This window comes from Macrotis lagotis, chromosome 3, assembly GCF_037893015.1.
Source record: "Macrotis lagotis isolate mMagLag1 chromosome 3, bilby.v1.9.chrom.fasta, whole genome shotgun sequence".
NCBI lineage: Eukaryota > Metazoa > Chordata > Mammalia > Peramelemorphia > Peramelidae > Macrotis > Macrotis lagotis.
In genome coordinates this window covers 278,062,783-278,083,569 of record NC_133660.1, presented here as the reverse complement: position 1 = coordinate 278,083,569, position 20,787 = coordinate 278,062,783, and the positions used below count along the sequence as shown (strand labels likewise).

General features: G+C 41.2%; 1 protein-coding gene across 7 annotated transcripts in view; it reads right to left on the bottom strand.

Annotated features, from left to right (window-relative positions):
- The window catches only part of SHANK2 (SH3 and multiple ankyrin repeat domains 2), a 675,055-nt gene that overhangs the window by 496,456 nt on the left and 157,812 nt on the right, over positions 1-20,787 (bottom strand). For all 7 annotated transcript variants that reach the window (XM_074230853.1, XM_074230850.1, XM_074230845.1 and 4 more), the window contains exon 11: positions 19,053-19,119. In XM_074230853.1, the coding sequence (XP_074086954.1) occupies positions 19,053-19,119 (67 nt within the window). The remainder of the gene's footprint in view (positions 1-19,052; positions 19,120-20,787) is intronic.

The following is a 20,787-nucleotide window of genomic DNA, read 5'->3' as shown; positions in this document are numbered from 1 at the left end:
GGGCCTGAGTTTAGTCCAGACTTTTGCAATTTCTACCAGAGACTCTGGACAAATTGCTTAACTGCTCTTTGTCTTAACTTCTTCATTTTACAAATGAGGAGTTTAAGCTTTGTGAGCTATATGACTGCCACCAGCTTGAATTCTAAATCTGTGCTCTGTGATATAATCTTTCTTTGTTCCCTTTCTGGGTCCTCCAACCCCACCTTGGTGCTCATCCACTTCCCCAATCCCCAAGAGTTTAACATTAGAAAGTAGTCTGGCTCTCGGGAGTCCCCGTACAAGGTAGGAGACTTGAGTACCCCATGGAGAGCTGGCCTAGACATCTTACACTCTGTGCCGTGATTGGAGTCATAAAAGAGAGACAGAAGAAATGACCTTTTAAAATCCCAAAGAATGATTTCATACCCTGGGTTGCTACGTTGTCAAACTCCGCCCCATTGGACCTAGAATAGTATCTTCTACAAATATCTGCTCAGGTCACTCTCCTTCATTTTGGATGATGAAATGCTCAGCATCCCTACTCCCCAATCATTCACCAAGCACTGCCCTTGGTACTAGGGGTACACAGAATGAGACATAATTCCTATGTTCAGCAAGTTCCTATGTTACTAGGTAAAAACAGTTCCTCTCCCCTCCCCCACTGCTCATATATGCCCATCTTATGTATGCACATGCTTACAAAGAAATACAAGGCAATTTCAGATCCTTCTCTATTTTGGAAATGCAACCTTGAAATGAAGTTGTGGGACTTAAAAGTGATGGAATACTATTCAACTGTAAGAACTTATGAAAGGGATGGTTTTGGAAAAACCTGGGAAGACTTTGATGAACTGATGCAAAAGATGTCCAGAAGTGAGCCTGGAAATCAATTTATATGAGTTCAAAAATACTGGTAAACTTCAGAACTCTGATTTAAAAACAAAACAAATTTTCAGTCCATTGGGATGATGAGGAAGTTATGTGCATCATAACAGAGAAGTGATCTATTCGGTGCCTATTTTTCAAACATGGACAATGTGGGAACTTGTTTTGTATAATCATGCATATTTGTTATAAAGAATGTGTTTTCCTTTTCAGGATGGGGATAGAAAATAAAATGTTTGTTAAATTTAAAAAATAAATTTACTAAAACATTAACAAAGTATATCAGTCAGGGAGGACAAAAACAACTGAAAATGATTAGGAATGGTCACATATAAGAATTAATACCTGAGTTAAGGATTCCAAAATGACATTGGGAACAAAAGAGGATATAGGAAAGGATCGAGTGTTTTGCTTTCCCAAGGGTGAGAAACAGTAATGCCAGAGTCTCACGGATGTCTGTGAGGATAATGCATTACAAAAGCTGGTAGGTCTGGTCTTTGTGGAAACCCAAGAGATGCCAACCTGTTTACAGGAAGGAGAGAGTGAGACAAAGGGAAAAGGTGAAATAACTTTGCAGGGGTTAAATGAGAGTCTCTGCTATTGTCCTTTGCACCTGGTCAAGGAGGGAGCTGTTCCTGCTCATTAGTATAATGAACAGGGTTGGGGAAACATATGAGGGTAGATGTAGCAATTAGACTGCGACCCTAGTCAATGACTGACATGAGGGGGGTCTATCAAAGAGCATATAAAACCTAGTATTTCTGGGATTCGGCGCCCCTCTCCCCTTAAGACAGAGGTGGTCCTTTTGTTAAGACCATCTTAATAAAAGAACATTTTAATCACTCTGGACTAAGTATTCACGAGCCAGTTATAACAGAGGGCATTTTAAGCAAAGGGAAACATCCAGTGCAAAGGGACAGAGGAAGGAGACTAATAAGTGATAGACCATTAGGAAATCTATTCCTCTCAGGAGCAATTAGCTGGCATTCATCCTCTTTTGTTATAGAGGCAGCCATCTGCTTGGACTACTTGCTAACCTGACCTCATTGACGGAGCACTAAGCCATCCATCCTTTCTAGTGGATAAGGGAAGATTGACCTTTGCCCCAGGGGAAGCTCAACACAAAGAATTTAGAATTCTGAGAGGCACCGGTGCATCCCCGACACGCACCTGAAGTCAAGGTCAAGGGCAGGACAGGCTCAGACTCCAAGTCTCAGGGAAGAACAGTAATGTCCTTTCAGAATTCCCTGAAGGACAGTCTCAACATAGCCACAGTGGCACTACAGAAAATTGCATGCCTTGAGGAGGACAGTCTTATTTTTTGTTTGGCTCTGGTAAAGCTTTCTGTTCCAGGGAGAAGTGGTTATAACAATGAGGATGAGAACAGACATATATATTGTGCTACAAGCTTCAGAAAGGGCTTTACATACATTATATGAAGTGATCTTCACAAGAGATCTTTGAAATAAGTATCTCAATAAAGCTAATCAGGGTCAGAGGCAGATTCTAACTTAATTCTTCCTGAGTTGATGGTCCATTCTCTATCCATTCTATCAAACTTCTACATTATAATAATTATCAAACACCACCTTAAGAAAATGTCATTTTTTGGAACACTATTCTAAGAGAAGCCAGGATGAATGGGAATTCTGGGAAGCCTGGAAGGATTTGCATGAACTGATGCTGAGCGAGAGGAGCAGACCCAGAACAACACTTTACACCCTAACAGCAACGTGGGGGTGATGGTCAACCCTGATGGACTTGCTCATCCCTGCAGTACAACAACCAGGGATAATTTTGAGCTATCTGCAATGGAGAATACCATCTGTATCCAGTAAAAGAATTATGGACTTTGAACAAAGACCAAAGACTATTACTGTCAAATTAGAAAAAAAATTATATTATATTATTAAAGATTTTACTATCTCATATTTTATTTTTCTTCCTTAAAGATATGATTTCTCTGTCATCTCATTCAACTGAGATCAATGTATACCATGGGAACAATGTAAAGACTAACGGGGCGGCTAGGTGGCACACTGGATAGAGCACCAGCCCTGAAGTAAGGAGAACCTGAGTTCAAATCCAGCCTCAGACACTTCATAATTACCTAGCTATGTGGCCTTGGGCAAGCCACTTAATCCCATTTACCTTGCAAAAACCTAAAAAAAAAAGACTAACAGAATGTCTTCTGGAGGGGGAAGGGAAGCAAGATTAGGGGGAAAATTGTAAAACTCAAAAACTGAAAAAAAAAGAAAATGTCATTTTTTCACATCTGAATTTAACATACTTTCTCCTGATGGCACTTAGTGGGAAATATTTCCTTTATAATGCTCTTTTAATTCCTGAAGACAATTAGCAAAACAATATACTGATCCATCCCTTCGTAGCTACTCTTCCATAGGCACTAGTCTCCATTTTGTTTTCCAGATAATAAGAGGAATGGAGAGGGACAGCAGTCACAGACAGACAGAAAGCTACGGATGGAGAAAGAGGAGGGAGAGGGAGATAGTATTCATCTAACTCTATGTGACAAATTAAATAGTTGCATTCTTCATACAATCAATATGCCTTGTGTCGCTTTGGACAATGCACATGTGCTAATACACAGACCTGTACCTGCAACAATCAGTATAACGTTATCCACAAACAAGGCCGCCTTGTGGGGACTGGCCAGGTAAGAGAATCTCATGGGCACTTCAGTGGTGCCCATGAAATGAGCTAAGCCTTACACAGAAAGGTCATGAGGAATCAAAGGTAGATTTCTCCAATGGAGCATTTATGGGAGAGTATCAATAAGATTCTGCCAGTTAAGAAGGCACAGCTGGGTCAGCCAGCACACTGTTGGAGGGTTGCCCATGTGGATGTGATCAGACTGTCAATAGGTCTTACTTGAATGAATGCCCCTGTTTTCTGTGACTTCTTAATCCATATTTGGGAGGGTCATTCTGGTGGGAATTTGTGCCTATAGTGAATTGGGGAGAGACTTTTGGCAGCTGCCTGACCCAACCCATGGATCTTCCTCCTTCTCTACATCATCCCTTACACCTGCAATAACAGGAAGAAGCATCATCACCCTAGATTGAGTACTCCACTTTGTGAGAAGCCAGTCTTTTGGGGGAAGAGATTCATTTGCAATTGCTAAAAAATAATACAGAAAGGTCCTCCTATTGGAGGAAAATGTGACTGTTCCAAATGTGACTGTAAACTGCCCTTGTCCTTGTAAAGGAGCTGCCAGGCCTTCAGGGGAAGGCCCCTAGTTTCTTAGCTGCTGGTTAGGGACCCTGTCCTGAGCATTGGGATTGGGGTAAGGGGACAACTTGTTCTAGGCAATGACTTTAGTACAAATTGAAAGGAAGAAAAGGGATGTGCCTAAAGAATACACGAAAGACTTCCAGAGGAAAGTTGCCAAATTAATTACAAGGGCTTGGAAGGGAACGTAGTGATATAGGTCAAGTCCTTCCCATGGTCTGTGCAGAAGAAAATGAGAGGCAGAAAATTGGGTGGGGGGAGCTGTTACGTTACAGGCAGCTCAGTGGCACAATGGATGGAGCCCTAGACCTGGAATCAGTAAGAACAGAGTTCAAAATCATCTTGTAACTTTCTAGCTGTATGACAGCTCTTAAGAACCTAGGCAGAAAACTCATTCTGTTTGCTTTAGTGTCCTCAACCGCAAAATGGGGATGAGAATAGCCACTACCCTCACCAGATTGTTCTGATGATCTAATGAGGTAATTCTTCTAACACACTTAGCACACAGTAGGAGATTTATAAATGCCTGTTCTGTCCCCATCCTTTCTAACTGATTTCGACAACCATCAAAAAAGTCTCACATCTGAAGTACAGAAGCCATGATCCAGGGGACAGTTCTTCAGCATGCACAATGGACTAGCTTTGCCCAACTCTACTAAAAAGGGACATGGGCAAACTAGTTTACATTTTCCAGGGAATGCTAAGTTCTTTATGTTGCCTGTGTGGAACCTTCCTCTATATTTAGCCAATCACTTCCAAGCTTAGAGCACAAGGCCCCCGAGCAGCAATGTAGGCCTTGGGGTGCTCCCTCCACACACCTATGAGGAATGATCTTCCTTTGGGAAAGATGAGATATCTCTTGGATGCCCAGATGACACTAATCATTCAACTGATCTCCTCCAATACCTTCTAAAGCCTTCCCCATATCTTTTTGAAACAGTGGGCCAAACCACCCATGGTTTCCAGTGAGGGTCACATGATACACATGATGTTCAAATACTTTTGTTTGGGAAAGCCAAGATGAAAAGCTTTTTGGCTATGGCAACACATGGCCCATACCAGTTTTGAGCCATAAGAGAAAATTCACAGGGAAAGGCAAAGGAAATGGTGAAGATGAAAAGGAGAAAGAGAGTAAGGAGTTAAAAAAAGTAAATACTGACAGATGCCCATTGTGTCATCCTTAAGGAATCCATGATGACCCAGAGGAAGACAGAAAGAAGAGAGCAGACAGTATACATAACTCTTATGGGGAGGTGACAAAAAGGTGGTGGCTTTTTCACTCACAATTTTCTGGTAAAGAAATCTGAGGATAAACATGAAAGTAAGAGAAATGGGATTTCCTCAAGAGCTTTACTTTTGCAACAACCCTGGGAGGCTGGTATTGTAACAGACGTTATTATGCTCATTTTCTAGATGAGGAAACTGAGGCTCAGGGAAGGTTTTTGTTTGTGGCCACACAAAGTTCATAGGTAGGATCTAAACCCTGATCTCTCCACCCTTTCTCCTTCTGACCAGCTTTCACCCTAACACGCTAAAGGACACTCAAGAAAACAATCCATTAAGGGAGGGAGAGCGGGCTTAGACTCACTTCAATTGCATTAACTCACAGATTATCTTTGCTGAAATTCAAACTCCTAGAACTAGGAATCTGATCTAAGTTTCATATCAGCAGAGAAAGAAAATTTATTTTAAAATTGAGACCAAGATAAAGAGACTCCCCTCCTCAGGGACCTCCAAACATCAACCCAAATCATAGATTCTTGCCAAAAATAATATCCTCATTCCATTTTTTTTAGCTTTATAGTCAACAGGTGGAAATGGTCCTGAAATAAGTCAGTAGTATTGTCTTAGTATTCTTTCATCTTTGGGGCCTGACCAATTATTGCCAAGATGGATAATGTGATCGATTGTAGTAGCTAATGATATTGAGACGCAGGGTCATCTGTTGATACACTGAAAGCATTTCTGGAAAAATCAAAACAAAACTAGTAGCAGCCAGGGCAATGGGGTTATGCACAGTATGTATTATTCCCTTGAGATTTTGTTTGCTTCCACTAAGTCTCTATGATTTGAGATATTCAAAGCCTCTAGTTTGGTAATCATGATCATTTAGAATGGCAAAATCTATTCAAAATGAAATAAGAAAGGAAGAAGCAAGGAAGGAGAAAGAGGGAAGGATCAAGAGGAAGAAAGGGAAAGCATCCACCGAAATGGGGCCAAGTCTTTTAGTTATCATCACTCTATGGTGATTAACACTTAACTAGGCTATGGGTGTTGCTTCGTTATCCTTGGGAATGGAGGAGCAGATGTCGGAGACATAGTGTGACCAGACTTAACACATGAATGTGTTCAACGTCCCAGGATGGTGGAAGATTCATCTGGAATTTGGACCAGTAAACACAAGGATGTGACAGAACTGGGCTTGAGGATGAGGGTGGAATTATATGGATAATTGGCCCAAAGCTTGGGAATCAGATGAGGAGCTTCTTATCCGATATAACAAAGACATCCTATAACTGACTCATGGGAAACTCTTGACGAATAATGAAAGGACACTTTAGTGAGAAATAGAATTCTGTGAAGAAATAATGAAGATAAATTTCAAAAAATAAATTTCTAGAGGGAAAGTAAAGGAAAAAAGAAAAAAGTAATTTGGGATAGAAAAGGAAAAGGAAGAGAGAAGGAAAAGAAATCAAAGTTCAATTGGGAGACCTTAAGAGGCAAGACTAGGATCATCAGTACAATACCATCCTACTGCAAGAAGGGATCTCAGAGATCAATCCCCTTGTTTTATACATAAAATAAACTGAAACCCAGAGAGGTTGAAACAACCATTTGAATTGTTCATCAAAGGAAGAGAAGGGAGAGGAGAATATTCAGAGAAATGAGGGGCAAGGCCAAAACAAATTGATGCTTCCCTTGAAGGTTTAGCTCAAGGGTCATATATTGCAAGGACCTCCCCTCTGGTAACCATTAACTCTGAGTGCCTGCATCGCTTACTTTCTATTATAGCTCTCAGTGTGGAACACGGGTCATACTGCAGCATTTCAGCATGTAGCTATCTTGTCTCCCCAACTAAAATGAAGGCAGGCAAGTACCTAAGTGGCTTGCCTTGGTTTCTTCAGTGTCTGGAAGAGCTGGTGCCAAAAGCATTTTAATCTCTGATGATGATGCTTCTGGTGGTAAAAGAATGTCGAGACGAACTGTAAAGCTATAGGAAAAGGGGATGGCACAAGCAGAAGGCCTACAGAACAAAAGCCAATCAACAAGCTGTCCTCCAGTCTGTTCTCACTTACTTCCAATAGTGGAGAACCAACCCTCAAACTCCTGGGGCAGCCCATTCCATTTTGGGATAACGCTAAAATTTTCTGGAGTATAATGAAAGTCATGGAAGACAATTACAAGGAACCAAAAGGCATTAACGGAGGAAACGAAAGGATGGCTTTAAATTCCTAAACATTGGTCACAGAAATCTAGTACATAATATCACCAAAGGGGATTTTTGACATCGACAATTGGAAAGGTCCTTAGGCCAAAGAAAAGCAGAACTAGAAGGGACCTTAGAACACAGAATATGGGAGCCAGTAGATGTATAGAACACAGAATGCTGATCTGGGACAAATATCACAGTCCCCTAGTTCAATTTCCCCTTTGCACATAGGAGGAGTTTCAGAGGAATATGCAAAAGGCTTAGCAGAAGCCTACAAAGGACTCAAGAGACTCTGCTAATCTCCAAGAAGAAAACCAACATAAAAAAAGGAAGGGAATCAGAACAGCCACTTGTATCTATGTAAAAATGAGAACTGAGTGTTTTTGAAAACTGGGAGGAGATTTTACTGGATACAAGAACAGTAGTTTAAAAATATGGAGAGATAGATATAACATATAAATAACCTTTCCTAGTGAAAACCTTTGTGGGTTAAATTGGAAGAGAGATGGGAAAAGCTTGGAGAAGGGAAGAACATGATGCTGGTAACTGTCTTCTCCAAAGCCCTTACTCCGTTCCCCTGCCTTCTTGTGCAGATGGGATGTTTGGCGGATGGGTTTATGAGAGAGTGGGATTCCTAAAAGGAGATCATTTCAAGTAGGATTCATCTCTCACCTGTGGTAGATCCCGTAGCCGGAGGATGAGTGAGGACTCAGAGAAGCATCAGAGAAGCTGCACCTAACATGGTACTCACCTAGACCAACCCTCACATTTTACAGATGGGGAAACAGGAACCCAGAAAGGGAAAGGAAACTGTGTGATTTCACCCATGTAGTAAATAATAGATTATAAGTGGGATCCTCAGAGGAAATCCAGGAGGAACTTTTACTCCCCTACTTTTCCCATTACTGGGAAATAGAGAATAGAGAATACTGGGAATTACTGGGAGAGAATTCCTGGGAAACAGAGAATACACAGGACTTTGCTAATGCTTTCAAGTGGATAAATTTCTTTTCTTTTCTAATAATTCTTAATTTCATACAATCCAATTAACAATTGAGGAAAGTTTTAATTATAGAACTCTTTATGAGCTCAGAGGACTGTCAAGATAGAAGAGTCCCCCTATACTTCAGCTTTGCTTTCTCAGTGAAGAATCTGTTCTAAGGAGCAATCACCATTTTTATTGGTGGAGGGAGACCCTGTTAATTGGACATAGAATGGAAATAAAGCTCAAATGAATTCAGTTTCTGAAAAATTATACTTGAAGATAAGAAATAAAAATGAACATATTTAAATAAGTACACATTCTAATAATACCTTTCAGTTACAAAGAGCATTAACTATATTATTGGATTTGATGCTTACCACCATCCTGCTAGGCAGATATCATAAGTAGCATCATTCCCATTTTACATATAAGGGAATGGAAACTGAGAGGGAAGAGATTTGTCCAAGGTCACTAACTGGTATGTGGTAGAACTGGGATTTTTGAACCCAGCTGTTGAGACTCCAAATGAATCTAGGATACACCACTGATAGGGACTGTGTCAACAAACATCTCAAAGGCAGGCATGAAATCAGCACTGGTTGGGTGTCCAAGCTGTGCAGAGAAGCAAACTAGAAGCTTCAGGACAAAAGGCCAAGCTGGTGGAGCTCCTGCAGGAGCTAACAGCCAAGTGAAGGTTCCAAAACAGACACAAGAAGAGGATGCCAATCCGGATGGAACTTCAGAGGACAGTGAATGGTAGGAAGCACCAGAGGCTGGCATATGTGCCACATGAAAACACATAGCAGGAATATGGAAGAATGTACATGGGAATCAACATGCTACTGAAAGAAAATCTCCACCAAAGGCCCAAGAAGAGGTGCATTGATGAAGAATGAACACGGTTGCCCAGAAGAACATTCTGGGTAAAGTCTATGATTTTTTCAGAATGAAAGGCAGATCAAAAAGTCCATCTCCCAAGAGAATACTTACCATTGCAAAGACTCCCAGTTCTGCTCAGATCTTTTCAGGTCATTTTTACTAGTTTCCCAAAACCCCATGCAAAAATGATTTATATCCATGACCTTTGATGAAGGGAGAAAGAGGAATGGACTTAAATATTTTCTTTGTCAGAGAGGAATGTTTTATGATAGGAGAATAAAACATCCTGATTTTCCCAGTCCATGCCAGGCAGATACCTCTCTCTGTTGTAGATATTTCCATGAGGATCCACAGACTACCCTGGGGCTTCCCTCAACCATGGAGGTCCACAACACATGAAACAGATTATGCAAATACACACACATACATGACCGGCATCACAAATGAACCTGGTGACAGCATATACTTACAGGGCTCCTTCCATCCTATGTAGAAGAAAAGCAAAACAAAAACAGAATATGATGTGACCAGCTGGGTTAGGGGATGGGCTGGGGATGCCTCATTTATTTACCTTTTCTTTGGGGAGTGCATTCATTTTTTAAAAAAAAAATACAATCTCAGCACAACTTGTTTTGCAACTCAGCTCACGGGGCTCAGCCGATTATAACTCAGGGGCTGTCTTGTACAAGCCATCCAAGAGCAGCTTCTACACTGGCCTGGCAAGGGACTTAATTACATGCTTTGTCTGAGACTCCTCCATAGTGACCTCAATCAGTCTGCTTTAATTAAAGAATCTGGGTTAGAAACACTTGAACCTCCATAAACCTCCGTTTCCTTCCCCAAACATGCCATCATGGCTGTTTCATTGCAAGCTGGGCACTTCACTGTCAACACTCTAAGAAAGTCAAATGCTTCTTTATAACGAGAACAGTTTATGGGGAGAAAAATGAACACTCCAAGGCAGGAAGAGACGGGAGAAAGAATCCTCCATTTCTCTGTAGCAGACCCGACTTTACATCCTCCCAAATATTACATCAAGGCAGCTGTTTGAATCCCCCCCACTCCCCCCCCCCAACCTCCGTGTTCTGTCGACTGTACACAACGGAGCATAATTATACAGGGATACGGGAACTCTGCCTGGAAACCTAGCAACGGTATCCAAGTATTAGTTAGTCAGCTAATCAACTACCCCAACTCACATAGCTGTGGGATGAGCTCCATGTTTCAACACACACACACACACACACACACGCAGACACACAGAGATGCAGACACACACACATATATATATATTCACACACACACACAGACACCCTTCTTGCTTCCAGTTCCATAGCTGCAGAAGGACAAGATGTCAAAAACAAACCTGGTTCAGCTGAAGAAGCACAACCCATGTCCTTTAATCCATCTGACAGTGCATCTCCTCACAAAGCCAGGCAAAACCCCAACCCAACCCAAACCCCAAAAGCACATTGAAAGACGGTCATCCTTGTCCGCAGGCACTGAGCCTGCTACATGTTGGAGAGCAGCATTACTGTTTCTCATGAGAGCGCCAGGGCGGGCCCCCATATATTACCATTTTGTGTTTGGAGAGCCACCCCAAAGAAGCCATAATAAAGACTGGAGAAGAAATGCCTCTCAAAGCTGCCCAGCTCATTGACTCGCAGGCAGCGGGAGACGATGAAAACAATCCAGGATTAACTTTGGGGTTCACCGCTGCATTCCCACCATGACTTCCTCTGAGTTGGCGATTAAAGAAATGACAACAATGGGCCTACTCATTAAAACTGAAAAGGGAGGGGGAAGATCCCAGGCTCAATTTAGGAGCAAATTCCCCCGTCATCTGGCTCCTTAATGGAGTGGTACCCGACAAGAAGCAATATCTCTTCTAAAACAGGACACAGAGTTGCCTCTACGTCCGGCTCCGGATGCATTTCCAGGCTCCTAGGACGCCAAAATGCTCTATGAATCGCACTCTAGTGGAGTAATGTAGATACCAACCTTCAGGAAAAGGCGCCTGGCAGGGAGCCTGAAAGGTTATGAAGTTTGGAGTAGCGCACTCCATTTGGCAAACAGTTGAATAGAACACTAAGGGTCACAGAGCAGGGTTTATTCAAATAATCTTTTAAAACACACATACAAACACAGACACATACAGAAACATACACATACAAAGATAACACAAGCATAAGCTAAGAGTAAGGCAAAATGCTTTGCACATTTGGAGACCCATTTAAGGTGATTGTTTCCTCATTTATTTGCCAATCAGTCAAAACAGCTTTGGAAAGACTTTTTGACAATGTGAAGCATCCATGATGTTTCATCAGAAAGAAGGCAGGAGGTGGGGTGACCAAGTTCCCTTCATGATCTAGGATCATGGGTTTGGAACTGGAAGGAACCTTAGGAAACATCATGAGAAACTGAGGCACAGAAATTTGCTTAGAGTCTCATACATAGCAAATATTTGAATCAGGATTTGAACTCAGGTTTTCCTGATTCCAAGAGCAACACCCTATCCACTAGACCACATTGCCAGATGTGGCAGCTCAATGGTACACTAGATGGGAAACTAGGAAAAACTGAGCTCAAATTTGGTCTCATATGCTTACTAATTGTATGACCCTGGATAAGACACTTAACCCTGTTTGCATCAGTTTCCTTATCTGTAAAATGAGCCAGAGAAGGGAAGGGCAAACCACTCCAGGATCTTTGCTAAGAAAATCTAAAATTGGGTCATGGAGGGCTAGATACAATTGAAAACAATTCACCAACATGGGAAATGACATTCTGGCTCCTACTTAATCTTCTAATCTTATTTAATACACTTGCATTCACACAATCTCTTTACCAGACTTATGACTTATATCTTTCTGGCTTGTTGCCGTCATTGAGTGAATCTTGAAAATAGAGCTCTCTTCCCACTTTGTTATTCAGGAACAATGGAAACAGCAATATTAATAATAAGGAAGTTATATAGTGCTTTAAACTTCACAGAGGAGTTTACAAACATCATCTCATTTGATCCTCATAATAGCCCGGGGAATTGAGTGATGTTATTATTTCCACTTTACAGATGAGGAAACTGAGACATAAGATTAGGGTTTGGGTTAGGATCTAGTTCCTTATCTAGGGACCCACAGCTAGAAAATGGATTAATCTTGACTTCAGGTCCAATGCTCTATCCACTGTGCTACCACCTAGTTCCCCATCATTCCCCATACATTACAGTATAAAGGAATCATAAATGGGGTGACCAGGGTGTGGTGTTCGCTAGGGTCATGGGTCTACGGTCATAGTTCTTCAGCCATTGAAAACCATTATTACTTTTAGGTAGGCCAGATGGAGCTGCTCAGTTAAGGTAAAGACAATTTAATTACCAGACTGTCCCTAGTTTCATTTTCTATTTCAGAAAGTAGAGCCTCAGATAGCTTTATTTCAGCCACAGGATTACAGGAGTCTAAAAAAGTAAGCTGGAGTTTTTCTCCATAAATTAAGTCAGAATGAACTGAGAAAACAGGGGGAGAAAATAAAGGGCAGCATAAGAGTTAAATGTGACTGATAGCTGAAATTTGCATAATGCATTAAGACTGACATTGCAGTGTCTATATAGGTGTATGCATGTTGTGTGTGTGTGTGTGTGTGTGTGTGTGTGTGAGTGTGAGTGATCTGCATCCTTACAACAAAGCCTCCAAGATTCTATTTTCCCAATTTACAAATGAGGAAATGGGAGGCATCAGACCTGAATTGAGCTACCCCTAGTCACATGGACCTAATGAGAGATTTGAACCTATTTCTCCTTCACTCAAGTCTATTAACTATTGTGTCCTTTTTTTTTTAGGGTTTTTTTTTTTTTGCAAGGCAAATGGGGTTAAGTGGCTTGCTCAAGGCCACACAGCTATATAATTATTAAGTGTCTGAGGCCGGATTTGAACTCAGCTCCTCCAGACTCCAGGGCTGGTGCTCTATTCACTGTGACACCCAGCCGCCCCTATTGTGTCCTTTTGAAAAAGGAGTCAATTAACAGAAGAGACCTAAGAAGAATTAAAAGGTCAGGCCTGATTCTAGGACAGGTCTCTCTACCTTTTTACACAGGCTAGGTAGAAGTTCCTGGCTAGAAAGTCTGGGATGAAAATTCAATGAGAGGGGTGCTAGGTGGCACATTGGATAGAGCACCAATCCTGGAGTCAGGAGGACCCGAGTTCAAATCCAGTCAAAGACACTCAATAATCGCTGTGTGACCTTAGGCAAGTCACTTAATTCCACTGCCTTAAATAAATTTTAAAAATTTTTAAATGAAAAGCCAATGAGAGCTTCATGGCTAATAGCAACTTTCAAAAATCTATTATTTATTGAAAATGTTAACTGAGATGGGGTGGCTAGGTGGCACAGTGGATAGGGCACCAGTCCTGGAGTCAGTAGTACCCGAGTTCAAATCTGCCCTGACACTTAATAATGACCTAGCTTGTGGCCTTGGGCAAGCCATTTAACCCCATTGCCTAGAAAAAACTAAAAAAAAAATGTTAACTGAGGATAGCTATAGATTCCACAGCAACTCAAGTAGATGGTGGATTGATTTGTGGGTAGATCTGAAGATGCCTGAGGCACAGAAGGGGATGGAAGAAACAGAGTACCAGAGAGGTGAATTGTCCTTTTCAAGGGAGAGATTATTCACAGAATTTCACCAATGGATGAAGAGTTGATGGGAGAGCAATAACCATAGTATCCCTAAGGGATGGTGATGCATAGCACTAGGTAGTCCTAAAAACAGAGCAAATAGTTATTATTGAAGGGAAGCAGTGAAAGGCGATCCCTAGGGGGGATTAGCAGGAGACAACATGGTACTATCAGAAGACATAAGCAGCTCTGCCACATCAGATATGAATCACCCTACTCACATGCCCCCTGGTTAGATGTAGTATGCCTGCACATTCATGGGGGAGCTGCCCATGTGGAGCTGTCCCAGAGATCATCTCTAGCAAAATCTAGAGATGCATGTATTATAGGAATTTAGGCCAAATAAGTGCAAAGTTCATCAGGTTAAGAAATAATGTTTTGTGGCTAATTATAGTGCTTTAATGAAAATGTCCGTGTGGACCAGGTGCATCACTTGATAGATGGTTAAAAATCCAAACGTCTTGGTAAAGGATGATAAACTATGGTTTAGAAAGAAATCTGATCCACAAAATATCCAAGGAGCTATCCAAAGGTCCTTTTTTCTCCTTCTAGGTGAGGAGTTCTAACTGGGACCTCCCACACTGATAGAAACACTACAAAATGTCCCAGATATTCTAGAGTAGTATCGTCATCGCCTAACACTAAACCTTTGTCCACACATTTCCAGACTCACCCGTGCTTCTTAGAATCCTAGGGTGATTTCAGGATGAGCTTAAAGGTCACCCTCCATGGGAAGTCCCTAGACTCCCATTAGTACCAGCATTTATTCTTCCTGTCTTTCTGTGTCTCAGGTAGGTTCCTGTTCCTCTGCCCTGACTAATGAGAACCTCGAGCGAGCAGCGATCTTGGTTGTCAGTGGCCCCTCAAATTGTTGTTACTTCTCTATTTTCGTGTCATTTTCCACCAATGGGATAGAGGTTTCTTGGAAGCAGACTCCTATATATAAAGCCATTCAAGAGTGATCTTGAGACCATTGTCTGCCCTTCCCTCATTTTGCAAGGGGCGGGGGGACCAAGGCAAACAGGTTAAATGACCTGCCCAGAAGCACAATCAGTGTCTGAGGAAGGATCTGAACACAGGTCTTTTTGATTGTAATCCAGAGTCATGTCCACAAGTCATCTCTCCTCTATTAGTAGCCAATGCATCTAGCAATGACTCCCACAGGATCCACTCTAAGGAAAAGCTTGCTGAATTCAATGCAATGGTCATCAGCTGGACTTGGTGAGTTCAAAGGATAATTGAGGGAGAGCTGGAAGGGACCTTTGAGCTCTGCTCCCCCAACATCTTTATTTTACCAGTAAGGAAGCTGAGGTCCACAGAGGTGAAGTCGGTTGCCAGAAAGGGAGGATGTAGCACAACAGGCCCCCAAATGCAACTTCTCTGATCCCTGCTCCAAATCCAAGTGGCTTTCCCTCACTGTATTATTTGAACTCATTAGGGTCATGTGAGTTCTCTCTTACAATCTACTTAACCAATTGGGTTTTGCCTTATCATTAGCCATTTTTGTTCTGTCCTTTCAAAGACAAGGACTATTAGAAAAGCAAAGAAAAGCAAAACACTAGCTGAAGAATTGCAAATTCTCCCTCTTGCTACCTTTGCCTTTACTATCTTTATACAAGATCTCACCCTTTCTAGATCCTCTGCCGTTTCCTAACAAGTTCAACAGAAGAACAAATTCCTTGGGAATTTGATTCTAAATAGTTTTCAGTTGCATCCAACGATGTGTTTTTTTTTTAACCTGATGAAATCTACTCTATAAAACACATATGTATGTCAGAACCTATGGCATCAATCCTGTTTTCCATCACAGGTTCACTGATCTGGAGTGTTTGCTCCCTGCTTTGCACTTCCCATCATCTCTTCCTTGTTGGTAACAGTAAACTCCAGTATAGAAGCAGTTGTAATAGTGAATCAAGTAAATCCTGGAGTTGAGGTCAGGAAGATCTGAGTTCAAATCCTGCCGCCAATATTTACTGGTTTGAATGGCCAGGGTAAGTTGCATAACTTTTCTTAGCCTCAGTTTTTTATCTGCAAAAATGGGGATTCTTTCCAGTGTTTGAATCCCAAAGGAGATTTATATAAATGCTATATTCAACATATACGTTGCATGAAATATTAAAGTTCTTTGAAAACCTTATGTAAATGCTACCTCGTACAAGTTTTCCTGGTTGATTCCCACACCTTTGGGAAATTCAAATCAAAACCAGAAAGCATTAGCTACACCTATCTTTTGGTCCCATAAAGAGGTCCAACGGATGTCTAGGTAACTCCCACTGCCACCATTGCTGTATTTGGGTGTCCTAGGCTCACAATCAATTTATTGAACTCATGTACATTCTCCTTCAGTTTATATGGTTGGTGGCTACACCAACCTCTATTTTCTGCCTGTCTTGCTTGTCCCCCAAATAAGTTCCATCATGCTTCTTCTCCTGTTACCCAAATATGCTATGCCCATGCCCTCCCCCTTTTGTTCATCCTGTTTCTTTCCGGTATGCAGGATTCTTTATAACTCTACTTCAAAGGTGTCAACAAACTTCACTGACACTCAGGAGATACACCCTTGCACGTGGGTCCTTTATTCACCTTGTTTAATTTTCCTAGGTAGACCATTTGGGGATAGACATCTAGAAGGATGGGTTTTCTGTTGACTCTTTTCTTGGACTGTGTCCCATGGAAATTTCTGTGCCTCCCTATGTATCTCTGCTCAATGTGCTCTTCTTTCACTTTGTGACTTCATTCAATTGTGTCTGCCTTTGTTGCAATGCAGAGACAGCTTTCTTCTCTCCCGTTCTTTCCCATTTAAAGACCCATTGACTAACTCAAGAGCAAATACATTCTTTTTCAGTCTTGTCATCAGAAAGTCGTTTTCCATATGACACGATCAGACTCCAATGAAGACTACTTCAGTGGCTCAAATCTTGCCCAAGGTAAGGATAACTTTTAGCAATGCTTTGCAGATTTCTTCTGGCAGGCACATCTGTGCTCACCAGAAACCACCAGCAGCGGACAGACCAGTAGGAGGGCAGTTGGGAATATCCGGCCTTAGATACTGCCGCTTACTAGTTGTGTAACTCTGTCACGTGGACTCTCACACACAAGCTCTTAAGCTGAAAAATAGGAAGTAAAATCCACTTCCCAAGGTTAATTGGAGAAGTCGGAGGAGTTCAAGAATATAAAGTGTCTGACAAATTGCAGAATGCCCTGGATGTGCTACCAGTTGTTATCTCCTAACTGTCATCCCAGAAGCTAAGCTCCATCCACAAAGACATCTACCTGGCTATATATCTGGGACACATTTCAGAAGGTATTTAGCATAGAAAGTGAAAGGCCCAGGGGCGGCTAGGTGGCGCAGTGGATAGAGCACCGGCCCTGGAGTCAGGAGGACCCGGGTTCAAATCCGGTCTCAGACACTTCGTAATTACCTAGCCTAGCAAAAACTAAAAAAAAAAAAAAAAAAAAAAAATTAAAAGAAAGGTCCAGACCCACTCAGCTCTATACTGCTATTTGTTCCACCTTAATAGATACCCAATTCATTTTTTTTTAGGTTTTTGCAAGGCAATGAGGTTAAGTGACTTGCCCAAGTTAACACAGCCAGGTAATTATGAAGTGTCTAAGGCTGGATTTGAAATCAGGTCCTCCTGACTCCAGGGCCGGTGCTCTATTCACTGTGCCACCTAGCTGTCCCCTCCCAATTCATTTTTAACCACCAATCACTTTCGGATCTTAATCTGAATCTATCCTGTCTGCTTTTGGTTATTTATTGGTTAGATCTTATTAAATGTCTCCTGAACACAAGAGTACAGATCATCTTCTCAATTGCTTGACAAAGATCAACTCATTGGTTCCCCATGATGTCCTCAGAGAGGTACTGAGCAAAGACTGGCATAATCAACAGAAGGTGTTGGGGTTTACGCAGTGATTGGCAAGGATGAGGCAGAAGACTCGGCCATTCATCCTCCCATTTCTCTAAGAGGATGCAAGGCAAGGCAAGCACATTTATGGTGCACAACTAACATGAGAACAAGTTTTCTCTTGTGGTAAAGAGAAAGCAGACATTACGCACAGCTTGTTGCATTACCTGTTTTTTTATAAGGGAGATTTTAGACAGTTCTTGGTGGAACTGAATCAGGTTGAAGTGAAGTCTGCACCTTTTCAGGAAACCCAAACTAGTAGAGCCCTCCCTAAACCACACCTCCTAGGATACAACCATCTTAACTTGTTCTTTCTTTCTTTCTTATGTGCTCCATATCATGTTTTAAATTTACCCTAGGGACAGGAAATGGGGGAAGGAAGGGAGAGGTAAGGGTAAATAGGAAGAGAAAAGGTCCAAAATGGATCCTGCCAAATTGCAGAGATAGACTAAGAATTCAAATGTCCCTAGATATCTCTTGGGGCTGTTGCAAGAAAGATTAATAAATTTTCCATGATAGGCTTTGTGTGGAAGGTGTGGGAGAAGGAATGCTGGCCATTGAGATAAGAAGCTGCTGATAAAGAGGCTGGGAATGGAGACAGAATCAATTGCCTCTTATTTCCTTACTTAATTGACTTCTCTTAACTAATTTATTTAAATGGAATTTGAGTATATCATGTTGTATTTAATTAGAGATATCTAAATGTTCAATTAGTATTGTAAATCAAAGTGCTATATGAATTAAAATATCAGTGTCAGACCTGTCACTCCACCTGATTTCCCAAGGGTATGGTTATCTCTCAGAAAGTTAAACACACTATATTAGACTTCTGTACATTCAGGAGTCTCAATAGACCAGGGAAAATAAAATTCCACAGAATCATAAACTCTAAGAAATGGAATTGGAACAATAAAGATGGTAGCATCATGCATGGGTGAAGTTTTGGCTCTAATAGTTCACTGATGCTGCCTTCTTTTGAAGAATCTCGAAAAAAATGCATGGTAAAAAAAATCACATACACCCCATGACTCTCATCAAAACTGTGTGTTCCACTTACCAATATCTGTTTCCTTGTGGTTCTTAATATACTCAGCCAGTTCAAAGTTTCCTGCGATTATTGCCACCTATGAGATTACACAAAAGTTCAAATTATTTTCAAATTACATATTCAAAAAAATTGACAACATTGAAAGTTTAGCCTACTGAATCTGGAAAGGAGCTGGGAGATTATCTCAAGTCCTTATTTCCTCAGGATGCTGGGACCCCAAATTGGGGAGTGACTTGATCAGGGTCATGATGTGAAAAAGGGAGAGGCAGAGCTAGGACTTAATCCCATGTCTTCCAATTTAAAGTTCACTTCTCTTGAGAGGTGGTGAACAGGGAACCAGAAGGAAAGTCAGAAAGATCTGAGATTATATTCTGCCTCTGGAAATTCTGAGAGCTCTATGCACATGAGAAAGTGCTATAACTTGGTTTATGGTCGTCATGTCTGAAACAATAGGATAATAATGTCTTTACTGCTGACCCACAAAGATTGACATGAGAACCCAATGACGTCCACAAAACAATCTAAAATTTTAAGGGTTCACTTATCTCTTCTAAGGGCGACTCTCCCCAGGTCAATTTCAATATATCACAGATCAACTTAAGAAATGCTAGGGGAGTTTGGCAGAAATCATGGATGATACCAGAAGACTGGCAAAAAAGACACAGAAAATGTTTGGAAACTCAAAAATGAATAAAATATATTGCATAATATCAACTCAAATTTTACAATAAGATACTGTAAATAACCCATAAAAGAAAGAAAAAACATTCTGGCTTCTTTTCCAGTATGAAGGCAGGGCCAAAATTTTTTTGTAGGAATTTTCCAGATAATTCAGGCACTTCATCACTAATCACCATGATGTGGAAAAGATAACTGTAATAGCAAAGGGACACCATGCCACAATGATCATAAGTTCTGGACTTCGAGTCAGAAGAATGGAGGCGCCAGTTCCACCATGGAGACAAGTTGTGTGACTCCTTAAGAGAAACACCTAATGTTTCATTAATTCAGAATACTCCAGAGCTATCTACAAAGCAATCTGCATTGGTATTGAGAGTTCTTGACAATGAAGAGATTATCACTTCTGGGCATGTTTGTTTTCAGTCAGTTTTTCTATAACAAGTATTTTGAAAACATAAATTTGTTCCAACACAATTGATGCATCAGCAAACCCTCTGAGCATTACTCAAATTTCAAGTTTTCTCCCGAACAATTACATCCTCAAGAATCAGCAAGAATGTAGAAAACATCGTAATACCCCAGCTGCACTCTTACTCTGACACCCACTTCTGCCAGTGCCTCAGTTTCCTCAGCTTTAAGATGTAAGAAACATCAGAATCTTTCTCACAGAATTGCTGTGAGGTGTGCTATATAAATACTAGCTTCTACTATGACTATTATTATGATTAACCAAAATTGTTCAGTTTAATTTAATACAACAAGCATTTCTTAAATACCAACTACATGAAAGGCCTGGAAAGGACTCAATTTTGAACTGGCTGAGCTGGCAGATCCCAAAAGAAGATACAGGTGGGCCAGTCCAGTAGGTACCTGGAGACAGCCAGGGATCCAGAAAATAGACTGAAACTGATTATTTGGGGAGAGTTGTTGGCTTAGAAATGAGTGTAGTCGATTAAGTCATGGTCCATTCCTATCTAGGGAAACTCTGCCACAGAGGGACTTCTTTTGCTTCTGTAGTAGCTCCACCTGCCTATAGCAACCACTTGGACATGCATCTAGTACC